A 14,938-nucleotide genomic window follows, 5' to 3' on the forward strand; every position below is an offset into this window, starting at 1 on the left:
GGCTTGTGTTGACTGAGACTTTCTGTGTTCTCTTTGTTAGGAGTAATTTAATCCAGCAAAGAAGTTTTCCACAAATACCATTTCTTTCATCGTTCAGACAGTGTGGGTAAGCAATTGGCTAAGGCAGGATCTTCCTGACCTAAATCCGTGTTGGTTATTATTGGTTGTTTCTCTCCAGATGGTCTTGCATGATTTTTCTTACGATCTTTCAAAAACTTTGGTGACATGTGATGTAAGAGCAACAGGGCGGTATTATATATTTATGGTATTTTTTTCTTAGGTCGACCTCTGTGTTTTAATTAAGTTTCTAAAAGGGGTGTCTCTTTTACCTCACCGGGTAGTAAATATATTCAAAATGTGGGAAATGTTCAAAAAATCCTATACAGTTCAGTTTTAGGCTTTTTTGATATAGAATAATCCAGAAAATCCAGTTGAGTGATCAAATCGATTTCTTGGTTACTTTTAAGAGTGTTTTCTAAGATAACATTTTCATTTATCATCAACTAACCACTTTCTCTACTGGGGTGCGCCACAAAAAGGTTTCCCTCTTTGAAACTGATTTTCGATTAGCGATCAACGATTTTTAGTTTTTGAGCACTTCAGAAAGTAACTTTTTTATTCAATTGAGCATAACTTTTGATCTAATTAACCGAATTCGATAAATGACCCACCAAAATTTAAGTTTATCTTTACCTTTTTCCAATGGAATAGGAATATGGTTCTTTTAGAATTTTTAGGTTTTAAGAAAATTAGCTGTGAAATTAGCTTTGAATTTTAAAACACCTTCTCACAGACCCACTGGGACCCCTTCCCACTGGAATATTGGGCAAAATTATGTCCCCAGTGGAAAACTATTCTCTAATTTTTGTCCCCACTGAAAATAATCAGATAAGCAAATCCTCAGAGCAAAATATTGTGCCCTTTTTTTCATCCATACCGAATTTTCTGGCTCTAAAACAATGGAACTCAAATCCCCAGCCATAAAATAAATGGGATAATCAATCCCCATCGAGTTTTGGTCCGATATCTTTACCCCCACTGGCTGAAAAAATCCCACTGGGTCTGTGAGAAGGGGTTGTTTGAAATGGCCGTGTCGAGCTTTTATTCAGGGCACAGGAGGCACATTCTCAAGGGCGTATTACAAAAAGTGATAATTCTTATACATTCTAATACAATAATGACCGGTTAGTGAGGGTTGTACCGATAAAAATTGTGCGGGGTCGAGTAACGACCGCACTTGCCAGATTGTTGCGATGAACGAGATCTTTGAAAGAATATATACACATCTATTTTTATATACAGCAAATCAAATCATCCTTGTCAAATTATACGAAAAAGCGGGCCAAAGCTCTTTGGATTAAGCATTTAATCAAAGAAAATGACCCAGTATCATTGACACTGTTTGAAATGGTTTCATAAGTCTCTTTTCATCGTTGTCATTTCTGGTGAATACAGAAGATCCATCATTGATTGTTTTAAGATGAGAAAACTTTCTGGAATAGTATTCACGGTGGTGATTGGTTGAGATTCAACCATTGCAAATCAAACCATTAAAATCAATTATCTCTTTTCAAAGTAGGAATGTTCAGATGAAAAAAATTCGAAAACAACAGATCCATTATACTCCAACAATAAATCCAAAGTTTTATGAAGAAACTCTACCATTCAAATTTAAAAACTCCATATTTCATAATATGCCACGAAGAAGTGAATGGTCTCCGTCAGAACCAAAAACGATCAATAAACCGTCAAAACCAAAAACAACAATCAATGAAGGAAATTTAGAAAGTCACATCTCACCTTAATCCATACAACATATCAACAAGTTAAATTATGTATCAACAATTTTTGAATATTTACATTAATTTCTTCTCCTCTTTCACTTTGTCTCTTTCTTTACTCCATAGATTCAACCAACAATCCCATTTCGGTCAAAAGCTTTTTCTCCATCTCAAGATATTCACCATATTGCTATAAAAATAATTTATTTTCGTTACACGTTGTTTTTAAGAAACACACTTTTAAGAACCATGAGGCTCAGAATACCTAAAAACTGAGAAACATCTAAGAAACATGCTGAGGCTGAGAATGAGAAAATAACATTTTTTATTTCGTTTTTTTTAAGAACCTTCTAATCAAAACAAATGTTTTTTCTTCTTTGCATGAAAAAAAGGCTGATTATGTCAAAAAGTTTAGAAACATGTAAGAAACTATTAAGGCTCAAAAGGCCGATTTCTTCATAAACATTGAGGCTGCTTGGTAAAACTAGTTTCTTAAAAAAAAAAGGTGTATCCAATTAACCCCTGAGTTCCCCTAAAATTTCGTATAAAATATTATATATTTTATGGCCAATTAAATTCCATGAATGGAACCCGTAACTGATTAAGAAACCGTGAAAACGTTTTAACACCATTTTGTTAGACCATGTTCGCACGTAACGGTTCCGTTTCGCTCTGAATCAAAATGGAGCTATTCTATTGGTTAGAAGTGAAGTAAAACTTGAATTTAACCAATAGAATGGCTTCATTTCGCTTCGGAGCAGAACGGAACCGTAGCTTGTGAAGGTAGTCTTAGATTGTAGACGAAATGTTAATTCCTTAATATGGATCTGAGAGACCACCATGATTGACCGTGAAGGGAGAGACTTTTGAAAGTGATGAAAGCTTTTCTGCTACAAGGAATCAATAAAATCAAATTCCCGGAGTTTACTCCTGGTTTCCTTAAGAATCTTCATTTTATAGTTTTTTTTGAGGTCTGCTAAACCCTGTTATTTAGAATGCCCTGGTTGCCCATTAAAATTAATAAAATGCCTAGACTCAACGAAAAAATAAACCATTTCGATTCAAAGTCTCAGGATATGAAGCTATAAAAGCTTTCTTGTCTACTTATATAAGCAGGGGGTTCGTCAAAACAGGAAACATGTTTGACACTTTTTTATTGTTACTTTGAGCCTATGGATAGTTCAATTTATGGCGAGAAATTTGTAAAAACGTTTGAATAAAGAAATGAAAACTCACAGCTTTTGATCTAGTATCCCATTCCTCTTCAGTTTCTTGGACATGTCCCTATGGGAAAATATGATGACAAATTACTGGCAGATTCGAGTTTAAAGGTAGATTTGCATATTCATTTGTTGAAAATTGAAGGCTTTCTTACATCCACCAAGTCACATCTTAGAAATGTTTTTTTTGAAACTCCAAGAGGTCTTTTAAGTGTATTGGATGCCTTGACCTCCACAAATTAAAAACTATAGAACCAAAGAAAAAAATGGGATATTCACTAGCTAGACATTCTTCTTTAATACATACACGTTTTTTATAAGAACAAACTATATAAAAACGTAAGGCTTCGATAGCCAAAATATTTAGAACAAGTTAACAGGGCTTTAGAGACTTTTAAAACACAAATCTCTTTGGAAATTACACAAAGACACTCACAAATTGGTGAAAGAACATCTTTAGGCTTAAAACTCAGAACGTTTTTATAAACAAGTGATACTTTTATGGACCTACCTGGTCATTCTTTGCCACGGAAAGTCATGTGATATACTTTTCAACCAATAAGATTTAATCATTGCGAGGGGAAAACAAACATGGTTTATGGTTTAACTAACTAAAAGATTTTGTTTAATGATTACACATAATTATTTTTAGTAAGTGTTCTGTTTTCCCCAATTGTGACGTCATGCCGTGGCAAAGAATGCATTTAAACACATATATAATTGATATCTACTCTTGTCTCCCGAATAGACGTCCCCCCCTGCTAATTGTTAAATGAAAAAAAATCCATCCCCCCACTCTTATTAAGACCCCCCCTCCCCCCCGCTAATTAAATTTGAATAATTTAATCTTTTATTACAGCGTAGATAGACCTTAAACTTGTTATAATTTTCCATTTTGTTAGTATTGGTTCTTATTTTACGTGTTCATTTGTTAAAGTTTCTCTTTTTGTTGTTGAAATTGATATCAGTTAAAAAAAATTCTGTCTTCGAATTATCCCGCCCCCTCTTATTCCATCCTCCCCGCTTATTAGAATTTAGAAAATTTTCCTACCCCCCCTGCTTACTCGGACCCCCCCCCGCCGTCTATTCGGGAGACAAGAGTACGTGAGCATGACCGTTAAACAATCATTCAGAATACAAATAGTGACGATCTATCAAAATTAGCCGTTTGTTTCTTATAAAAAAAACGTTTGGAAACCAAAATTTCATGCTCTTGAAATATTCTTTTATATCCAAAACTTTGTGAGCAAAAAAAAATCTATCTCATCAAAAAAATGAGTAATTTGGCTAAGAACATTGATGTATGCTTATTAATAGTGATTCTTATAGATAAAGATCCGTTTTTTGAGCTGAAAAATTCTTTTTTTACAAAAATCTGCTTGAGCCATCTTTTACCTACTTTCATGCAAGAAAATCTGAGAAAACAATGATCCAATATTTCAAAAAAGTCCAAAAAACCCGTTTTTTAGCCGTTTTTTGGCCCAAATTTGCCCAAAAACATTTTTTTTCGAAAACCGGGCTCCGTCACAGTTGAGGGTTTATAGTTATGCATCTTTGTGCAAAAAATCAGAAAGAATGAAAGAGCCAATCTCGAGAAAAGCTAATACCAAAGTAATTGATAATGTGCTTATAAAAAAATATCGAATTTGGCCAGTTTCTCTATAAAAACACGCCAAGCAACCAAAATTTCATGTGTAAACACACATATTCTTCAAAAATAAGCCCTCGTGAGCAAAAAAACATCTATCTCATAAAATAATTGAGTAATTTGACTAAGAACATTGATGTATGCTTATTAATAGTGATTCTTATAGATAAACATGCGTTTTTTGAGCCAACAAAGTTTTTTTTGCAAAAATCTGCTTGAGCCATCTTTTACTTATGATGGTACCCTACTTCCATGCAAAAAATCAGAAAAAATTAATGATCGAGTTTTTCACCCGTTTTTGGCCCAAATTTGCCCCCAAATTTGTCTTTCTCGAAAATCGGGCTCCGTCACATTCGGGGGTTTATAGTTACACATCTTCGTGCAAAAAAATCAGAAAAAACTAATGAGCCTGTCTCGAGAAAAGCTGGTAACTAACGAACGGACGGACGAACGAACGAACGGACAGAGGTTAATTTATAGAACCTCCTCCGGGGTAGGTCCAAAAACGTGTATTTCTATCAAAAGGGCTAGAGAAAAGGTATTCCAAACTCACTGCTTTTGAATCCACTTTGATGGAGGTTGGGAGCGAGTTTTGACCACGTGTTTTATCCAATAATTCAAGGCGACTTGCTTCTCGGTCCAAATAATGCTCAAATGCATGGAGCTAAATAAACAAAAAAGTTAAAAAATTAGACAGGTCTTTCAATATATACGGCACACAATGTATCAATGTACTTCCCAGTATAACAGTACAATACCCCTATATCATAGTACATCCTGTATCATAGCACACCCCTTTATTCAATTACATCTCTATATCGCATTACATCTCTGTATCGCATAACATCTCTGTATCATAGTATATCCCTGTATTTCAGTACATCCTCTTGTTAGAGTACAAACTTATATCATAGTACACCCCTGTATCAAATTCAATCTATGTATCAAATTGAAAGTACAACCCTGTATCACAGTAAAGTCATGCATCGTAAATCAGCGTCTTTTTCACCTTATTTCTTTATTTTCCTAGGGATTTTATCAAAAAAATCAAAATTTTAAATTTTTCGCGAGGACTAATTTTCACGAAAATGGCCAAAATTCGCGAAACTCACGAAAATCAATCCACTTAAGGTTCCTCAATGGTCACTAGCTTATGAAGAAACTAAAAGTCTCTGTATTAAAAGCCAAAATAAGAGTACATGATCTGATCAAAATAATGCAGCTGATTATACCTCATTGGTGGTAGCATATCGCAAATTCCATGGCACTTCCATGACGTGGAGGGTTCCTACTTCATCACCAGCTGCTAGTAATTGCTGTTTAGCTGGAAATGAAAACAGAATTTAACGTCAGACATAATATTTCCCTAAATAGAGATATCCAAATTGGAAACGCATCAGTAGTGAATGAGAGGTAAGGGGTCCTTGGAGTTTAGCCCATATCCGGTTAAAAAGGTGTCCGTAAAAAATATTTTGGCCTCGTACGTTAAATTTAATTTTCAATGGTATTAATACGTTTTGATACCCGAGTGGACCCTGCCCCACCGGAAAATTAAACAAATATTTCGCCCCCGTGGAAAAAAATACCCTAGAGTTTTAGTCTCACCGGAAAATTGACTTTCCTTTCGTCATAACCGAATTTTTCAACCTGAGAGCAATAGAATTTCTACTTTTTCCCACTATGGGGAAAAAAATCACAATTTTCTTAAAGGTAGATCAAACTAACTCACGTGACATTTGGAATGGTGAAACAGTGATTATTGGAACAGGCGAAACATTTTGCGTTAAAAACGGTTCGTGGCTCCTGCACGTCAAAAGAGAAACATTCGTGAATGATAAATATCTTCTTGATGTGATATGCTTTCATTCATCAATAGAGAGCATAACCAACCGAATATATTGATAGAATAAGCAGTGAAATTATTTTTTAAATACTTACAGTTTCATGTCTTTTATTCGAGAAACCTTGAAATAAAATCTTAAAACTAGAGTTCTGTTGCTCTCGCAAGGAATTGAAATTACAGAGTCTTTGCCGAAAGTTGACGTCAGCTTATTCATTGGTGTCATTTAGAAATTCGATGCAAACAAACGAACGAACGAGCGAAGGGTGAACTTACTTATCTAGCAGATCCCAAACATCAATATTTCCGTCAGCTTTACCGATGAAAAAGACGGAAGGTCGAGAAGGGCTCCACATGCCACTTGTCAATTTACAGTCGTGGGGGTATGATTGTATCAAAGGTCCAAACTGAAAGAAATATTTTACGATACTCAAAGAAACATTTTACGACACCGAAAGAAACATTTTACGAAACTGAAAGAAATATCTCACGACACTGAAAGAAACATTTTACGATACCGAAAGAAATATTTTACGAGACTGAAAGAAATATTTTACGATGCAAAAAGAAATATTTAACGAAACTGAAAGAAACATTTTACGATACCGAAATAAGCATTTTTACGAAACTGAAAGAAACATTTTACAAAACTGAACGAAATAATTTACGAAATTGAAAACAAGGATTACAATCCTCTGATCCTGTTTTAAAAGCGAGGTTAAGTAGTTTATTAAAAAACATGACAGATCTTTAATTCTCCATGCTTTCAAAAAGCGATGGGAAAGGAGTGGTGCCCCCAACCTTCAATAGACAGCTAAAGAGAAAGGAGCCTTCGAACCACCCTCGACAGCACTTTACTATACATATTCAAACTTACCGTGACGCCATCTTTCCAGATTGAGAAAGTCCATCCACCAACGGTCAAGAAGATAGTCTTGTTAAAAGGAGATTTCTGTAGAGTGTTGATGGTACTGTCGTGTGCATCGAAAGAATGTTCTGGACGGTTTGCTGTTGAAAAGATGGAAAATTTTAAGTGAAGTAAAGATGTTCTATTGATTGGCATTAATGCATAAAAAAGAATAGATTCGATTATTTTCGAACGAATGTTCTGGACGATTTGCTGTTGAAAAGACGGAAGATTTAAAATAAAAAAAGTTATTTATTTCATTGGTTGGCATTAATGCATAAAAAGAACAAATAGAGTGAATTCTATTTATTTCGAAAGAATGCTTTGAGACATTTCATTGAAAAAGGCTGTTTGTTCTATTGATCTTGATTGACGTGATCCCAAGAAAGACCTAATGGAGTGGCTTCGAGTAATTTCAAAAGAATGCTATGGAAAGTTTGTGCTGGAAGAGATTATGGCTTCTTTCGAGGCGCCTTCAAAATCTCCTGACTCTAATAAAAAAGCATATGGTTTTATATTGGTTTTACTTACAAACAATTTTTCCAGTGTCAATGTCTTTAGTTGGTTTCCAGTCCAAATAAATCACTTCACCATCCTTAAACGAGAAAGATGAAATTAATGAAATTAATGAAGAGCTGAATAGACTTATTACTTTCTCGTATATATTACCTACACCTCCAAGTTACCGGAATGGGTCCTACTCCTTTTCGGCGAAGCATGAGCCTGTGCGCATTATACAGATATCAGACTATGCTTGATGATTACACTCGAGCAGAGCGGGAGGGCGTACGCATTCGCAAGTTAGCATGAATGTCACCACACTACAATGTCTGAGATATCTATCAACGCTCTTTCAACAGAGCTGTGGTACCCTATTCTCCTCATATGGTAAGAGTTGACCCGGGGCGAAGGTACACACACTTGCAAAAAGAGTCGAAGTACTACGGTGGGAATCGGACTCGGGTGGCCTGTCGAGAGCCGAGCGCGATGACCACCATAGCACTTCGCCAATATATCCCGATCGGCACACAACGCTAATTCAACGTTCATGTAACGTTATATGGACGTCAGGGACGTCAGATGAACGCTTTTATGACGTTCTGTGCCAGCTGGGATAGTCCGTGTTATACATGAATAAACGAGGATACCTCGGTAGCAACGTAAAATTTGGAATTGATGTTATCCAGTGATTTGGGTTCATCTTTTTTCTTGAAGGATGTGAAATTATTATCCTCTTCTTCGACAGGTTGGGTTAAAGGAATATCTGAAATCAAAGAGAATTATGTTTTTTCGCACGGCGAAAAATTACAAGAACTGAGAACCGGAAATCCGGTTCTCAGTATGCAATCAAGTTTGGAACCTAGATAGATATGATTGATTTTTTACGTGGATAACCAAGTAATCTAAGACTTTCAGACAGTCTTTCGTTTGTTCTTTAAAGTGATCCACGGCCAGCCGGCTCGGCTGTCTATAATTGCTCCACTTAAAAAGGTCCCGAAAAGAATGCAGAGACTCAATTATACTTTGTTCAAACTTCTTTGAAAAACAGTGAAGGCACATTTACTATTAGATGAACGTTGAAACTTCACGCAATGGAAGCTTGAGTAAATCACAGGGATAAGAGACACTAACCTGGCCGTCTAGCGGAACTTTGCACTTCATCGATAATGAACTTGACAGGACTGCATTCGCCTGAACCACGCAATCGATGGGCTGTCACCTAGCATTGGAAGGTTCATAGATAGATCTGAAGTCACTTGCTACCCGCAGACATTTGTTTTATCCTTGCAAGGACGCATCAGTACAGCTCAGGTAAATGAGTATAGCGAGCGCAGCTTCCTTTTAACTACTTAAACAAAAATCAGCTCACTTCTTTTTAATTTGAGTGAGAATTCAACAACTTCAACAGAAGCTGCGCTCGCTGTTGTCACCAGAGTGACAAAAAAAAGTTTCAAGCAAAATTGCTTGTGGTGAGCGGATTAGCATGAGCTTGCTCCTCACCAAAGTCTAAAAGAACAAATGCTCTGAGCGTAATTGGGCAAAAATCCATAACCGTAAACTTGACAAACCTACATGTTTCTCTTTCAAGAAGTTATATCCCCCTCTTAAATCTAAAGAGTCGGAAAAACGTCAAACTTTGCAAGAATATCTAGAAACCTCTCAGCGAAAACAAAAATAATTCTTTCTCTCACCTTTAGAAGCGGTTTCCATGACAAATCAAGATGTTGGAAAGTAGTTACTCGATTGGAAGACGTGTTTTCGGGCATAGGTGTTCGAGCGACGCCTGATTTAGACGCACGCGTGTCCCAAAATAAAACATGTCTAAATAAAAATAAACCCATATATTCTGATGCTTTTACAGCACAATAATATTTTTATCATATCAATATGCTTGCATCAAGCTCTGTCACAACTTGTGCGAAAACTATATACAGTTGATGCTCTCTAATTCGAAGTTCTTCTATTCGATAATATTGAAAGTCACCGTCAACAAGAAACTCTACTATTTGATACGCCTCCTTATTCGATGAAAATCCGATTATCCTTGAAAAAATCGAATTCGAGAGCGTCCATGTCGAAAAACTCACCCGTCAGACGACGCCGTCATGATTTGAGAACAATAACGCAATCGATTTTCTAAAACGACTCCCATACGGCCAATCTGTGAATGTAAGTAAAGCAAGCATATTTATCCTGTGGCTGTCTATCCTTTTTTCTTTTTGCGCTAGATCTGGGAGGTTGAATGCTAAGGTGGAGCGTCACATATACTCTAAGCTTCCAGTAAATTTACCGCCAACACTGCCACACTGACCTTTATATATCCCTGGACCAAGCTACTCAATGCCGGCCAAGCAAAGTATTATGATCGGAGTTTTTTTGAAATTGGTACCCGTTTGTACACTAGTGATGTAGCGCCGTTTGTCTGTAGACAAAGTTTCAAACACTACAATGGCTTCTTTGCGGGTACCAACTTTCAAAAAAACTTCGATCAAAGATGGCGGATATAGCTTAGTCCAGGGATATATAAAGGTCAGTGGGGGAATATCATTGTTTGTTCGAATTACAGAGAGATTTGAGTTAAAGGAAGCATATTAAGAGGGTTTATCCTTGACCGAGACTGGGAATATCAAGTTCGATTCATAGAAAGACTGGAATAAGAGAAATTCAAATAAGCAAGAGTCTACTGTTCATCAAAACCAATACCTCAATATGGTCAGGAATCCATTGTATGTCAGTGATAGGCATACGATGTGAATTTTCTATACTTGAAACTGCACAATAACGAACTTTCGGTGATAATTCCGTTGTATTCGTATTGTAGAAAGATGGCTGGAGAGTATGAGAAGAAATAAATTCATCGTGAGATCTTATTAGGACGAAACATCTGGAGTGGCAAATTCAAATACCTTTTCTCAAGTTTTTTGATTATATAGAATTTATGGACTAAGAATGAGATGATAACTACCTCTTACCTTGTGTGAACCACTTAAAAGTGCACTTAGACACCCCTGTGTCACAGACCCGCTGAGGCTCCAGCCCTACTGGAAAATTTTGCAAAAATTTCGTCTTCGGTGGGAAAAATGCCCTAGAATTTCAGCCCCACTGAGAAATTGTAGTCTAAAACCATCCCCATTTGAATTTTTAACCTTGGAACAATAGGATTTTTATCCCTGATTGGGGAAAAAGTTTCACCGGGGCTGTGAGGGTGAACTTAGTAAGTGGAAAACTCTCAGAATCCTCCATAGGGAATTTCACTCAAATTAAGTTTTTTTCTCTTATTATAAGAGGTGATTTTACTGTGATGTACTGAGTTCACCACAAATAGAATCTTCCAAGCGAAAAAAGTGCATTTAAATAAGATCAATGACCATGGATTTTTGAATTTCAAAAAATGTTATTACCAAGTTGGACATATTTTGGTTGGGGTTACTTCCTTGACCGTGTGTTTTATGGTTGACCAATAAATCATTGTAATTTTTGATGTCCCACAGCACAATCTGTAGAAATATTAATGAAAAGTTAGTACAAAAAAGCCTTTCAATTTAACCCTACTAGAAGCTTATAGGCTTACCTTAGCTTAAGATTGTTCACTTTTGAATATTGACTGTCTCCTTATTGCGAAAGTTCTTCTTGGCAAAATTTTCTAAAAATCGCTGATGCAGCATTTTCAAAGTCAATATTTAGGGAACTTAGTCGACCAAATGAGACAAATGCACATTTTGGAGATCTGCTCTTCAAACTCTGTTAGATGGTACAATCTGTTTCTGTCAATAAGGAACTTCAAAATTGACTTTCCAAGGGCTCTTTAGGCCAGTCACCGCATGCCCTTCAATGTTGAATAAATATTTTCTCCAGCTTTGCCAGCATAGTAAAATCTGGTTTGAAGTCCCAAGGGCCATATTATGAAAAAATAAAATAAAAACCTTTTTGGCACTGCTTGAAAAGGTTGAAAGCAAAAAAGGTTGAAAACAAATTCATTTTAAAAACGGGGAAAAGCAACGCGCTTAACCGACCTGTCCGTTAAAGCATCCAGCGCAAACGATGTTTGGATCTGATGGATTGAATTTGAAACACAAAATATCGTCTGGTGCTTCCAATAGTAACTAAAAACAAAAGAAAAATATACGGTATGTGTCAAGATCACTGCGCTTTATCTGAATTCTGGTACTTCTCAACCCATTTATTTTTGTTCGTTCGGCGCTTCTTAGTCAAGTGATACGAAGTATAAGGGCGGTAAGAAATTTTGGAGATTTTATTCAGAATTTTTGAGACAGAAAACCCTAATATACTTCACTGAGACGGAAGAACTTTTAAGACTGCTTACCAAAGGATGAATGGGGTCAGCGAAACTCCAAATAAGGATTAACGAAGAACTTTAACACTGCTTACCAAGGGATGAATGGGGTCAGCGAAACTCCAAATAAGGAAACGAAAGAACTTTTAACACTGCTTACCAAGGGATGTATGGGGTCAGCGAAACTCCAAATAAGGAAACGAAAGAACTTGACACTGCTTACCAAGGGATGAATGGGGTCAGCGAAACTCCAAATAAGGAAACGAAAGAACTTTTAACACTGCTTACCAAAGGATGAATGGGGTCTGCGAAACTCCAAATGAGGAAACGGAAGAACTTTTGAAATTTTAGTGAATTATGAAGAATTTTTGAGACGGAAAAGCCTATACTTCCACTGAAACGGAAATCTGTCTGAGACGAAAGATTTTTTTACAACTGCTTACCAAGGGATGAATGGATACAGCGAAACTCCAAATAAGGAGACGAAACAACTTTTAACACTGCTTACCAAGGGATGAATGGATACAGCGAAACTCCAAATAAGGAAACGAAAGAACTTTTAAAACTGCTTACCAAGGGGTGAATGGGGTCAGCAAAACTCCAAATAATGAGACGGAAGAACTTTTAACAATGCTTACCAAGGGATGAATGGAGTCAGCGAAACTCCAAATAAGGAGACGAAACAACTTTTAACACTGCTTACCAAGGGATGAATGGATACAGCGAAACTCCAAATAAGGAGACGAAACAACTTTTAACACTGCTTACCAAGGGATGAATGGATACAGCGAAACTCCAAATAAGGAAACGAAAGAACTTTTAAAACTGCTTACCAAGGGGTGAATGGGGTCAGCAAAACTCCAAATAATGAGACGGAAGAACTTTTAACAATGCTTACCAAGGGATGAATGGAGTCAGCGAAACTCCAAATAAGGAGACGAAACAACTTTTAACACTGCTTACCAAGGGATGAATGGGGTCAACAAAACTCCAAATAAGGAAACGAAAGAACTTTTAACACTGCTTACCAAGGGATGAATGGGGTCAGCGAAACTCCAAATAAGGAAACGAAAGAACTTTTAACACTGCTTACCAAGGGATGAATGGGGTCAGCGAAACTCCAAATAAGGAAACGAAAGAACTTGACACTGCTTACCAAGGGATGAATGGGGTCAGCGAAACTCCAAATAAGGAAACGGAAGAAGTTTTATTACTGCTTACCAAGGGATGTATGGGGTCAGCGAAACTCCAAATAAGGAAACGAAAGAACTTTAAACACTGCTTACCAAGGGATGAATGGGGTCAGCAAAACTCCAAATAAGGAAACGGAAGGACTTTTAACACTGCTTACCAAGGGATGAATAGGGTCAGCGAAACTCCAAATAAGGAAACGAAAGAATTTTAACACTGCTTATCAAGGGATGAATGGGGTCAGCGAAACTCCAAATAAGGAAACGGAAGAACTTTTAACACTGCTTACCAAGGGATGTATGGGGTCAGCGAAACTCCAAATAAGGAAACGAAAGAACTTTAAACACTGCTTACCAAGGGATGAATGGGGTCAGCGAAACTCCAAATAAGGAGACGAAACAACTTTTAACACTGCTTACCAAGGGATGAATGGGGTCAACAAAACTCCAAATAAGGAAACGAAAGAATTTTAACACTGCTTACCAAGGGATGAATGGGGTCAGCGAAACTCCAAATAAGGAAACGGAAGAAGTTTTATTACTGCTTACCAAGGGATGTATGGGGTCAGCGAAACTCCAAATAAGGAAACGAAAGAACTTTAAACACTGCTTACCAAGGGATGAATGGGGTCAGCAAAACTCCAAATAAGGAAACGGAAGGATTTTTAACACTGCTTACCAAGGGATGAATAGGGTCAGCGAAACTCCAAATAAGGAAACGAAAGAATTTTAACACTGCTTATCAAGGGATGAATGGGGTCAGCGAAACTCCAAATAAGGAAACGGAAGAACTTTTAACACTGCTTACCAAGGGATGTATGGGGTCAGCGAAACTCCAAATAAGGAAACGAAAGAACTTTAAACACTGCTTACCAAGGGATGAATGGGGTCAGCAAAACTCCAAAAAAGGAAACGGAAGAACTTTTAACACTGCTTACCAAGGGATGAATGGGGTCAGCAAAACTCCAAATGATGAAACGGAAGAACTTTTAACACTGCTTACCAAGGGATGAATGGGGTCAGCGAAACTCCAAATAAGGAAACGAAAGAACTTTTAACACTGCTTACCAAGGGATGAATGGGGTCAGCAAAACTCCAAATAAGGAAACGAAAGAACTTTTAACACTGCTTACCAAGGGATGAATAGGGTCAGCGAAACTCCAAATAAGGATTAACGAAGGTGATTGAGAAGCTCGTGTTGTTTTATCGATCCTCTCGTAAAATGACATGTGCTCCGTACAGGACACTGCAATCACACCTGTGAAAATATATGTGAAGAAATAAGAATTTCTGTCCAACTATATTCACTCAGGAGATTTGGGTGGCAGAGCAGCATATGCATTTCGTCCTTATTACTTATATATACAATTCTTTTTCTTCATAAAATTATTTTAAAAAGGTATAAAAGATTTCAACTATAGTACAGTTGAAGCTTTCTAATTCAATTTTCAAGAGAAATAGGATTTCCATCGAATAAGTATAATCATCGAATAATAATATATCCAGTCTTGAGGTCGACTAGTCTACCATGTTGTTTTTTAATCAACCTTAAATTTT

General features: G+C 36.7%; 2 protein-coding genes across 2 annotated transcripts in view; both read right to left on the bottom strand.

The window, feature by feature from the left end:
- LOC136817622 (dynein axonemal intermediate chain 3-like) overlaps nt 1-14,938 on the bottom strand; it is a 156,696-nt gene that overhangs the window by 76,194 nt on the left and 65,564 nt on the right. Inside the window, exon 9 of the mRNA XM_067073946.1 lies at nt 14,515-14,639. Within this exon, the coding sequence (XP_066930047.1) occupies nt 14,515-14,639 (125 nt within the window). The remainder of the gene's footprint in view (nt 1-14,514; nt 14,640-14,938) is intronic.
- Nucleotides 2,418-12,313, bottom strand: LOC136817621 (dynein axonemal intermediate chain 3-like). The gene is made up of 16 exons (XM_067073945.1): nt 12,287-12,313; nt 11,911-12,000; nt 11,299-11,394; nt 10,601-10,726; nt 9,985-10,058; nt 9,526-9,718; nt 9,029-9,116; nt 8,545-8,660; nt 7,928-7,991; nt 7,367-7,497; nt 6,766-6,896; nt 6,379-6,452; nt 5,882-5,973; nt 5,203-5,313; nt 3,018-3,065; nt 2,418-2,474 (listed from the first exon to the last, which is right to left on the bottom strand). Exons 3-16 carry the CDS (start codon nt 11,308-11,310, stop codon nt 2,418-2,420), a joined length of 1,317 nt encoding a protein of 438 aa, XP_066930046.1. The 5' UTR covers nt 11,311-11,394; nt 11,911-12,000; nt 12,287-12,313.

This window comes from Clytia hemisphaerica, unplaced genomic scaffold (genome assembly GCF_902728285.1).
Source record: "Clytia hemisphaerica strain Z4C2 unplaced genomic scaffold, Clytia hemisphaerica genome assembly, whole genome shotgun sequence".
In the NCBI taxonomy this organism is placed as follows: Eukaryota; Metazoa; Cnidaria; class Hydrozoa; order Leptothecata; family Clytiidae; genus Clytia; species Clytia hemisphaerica.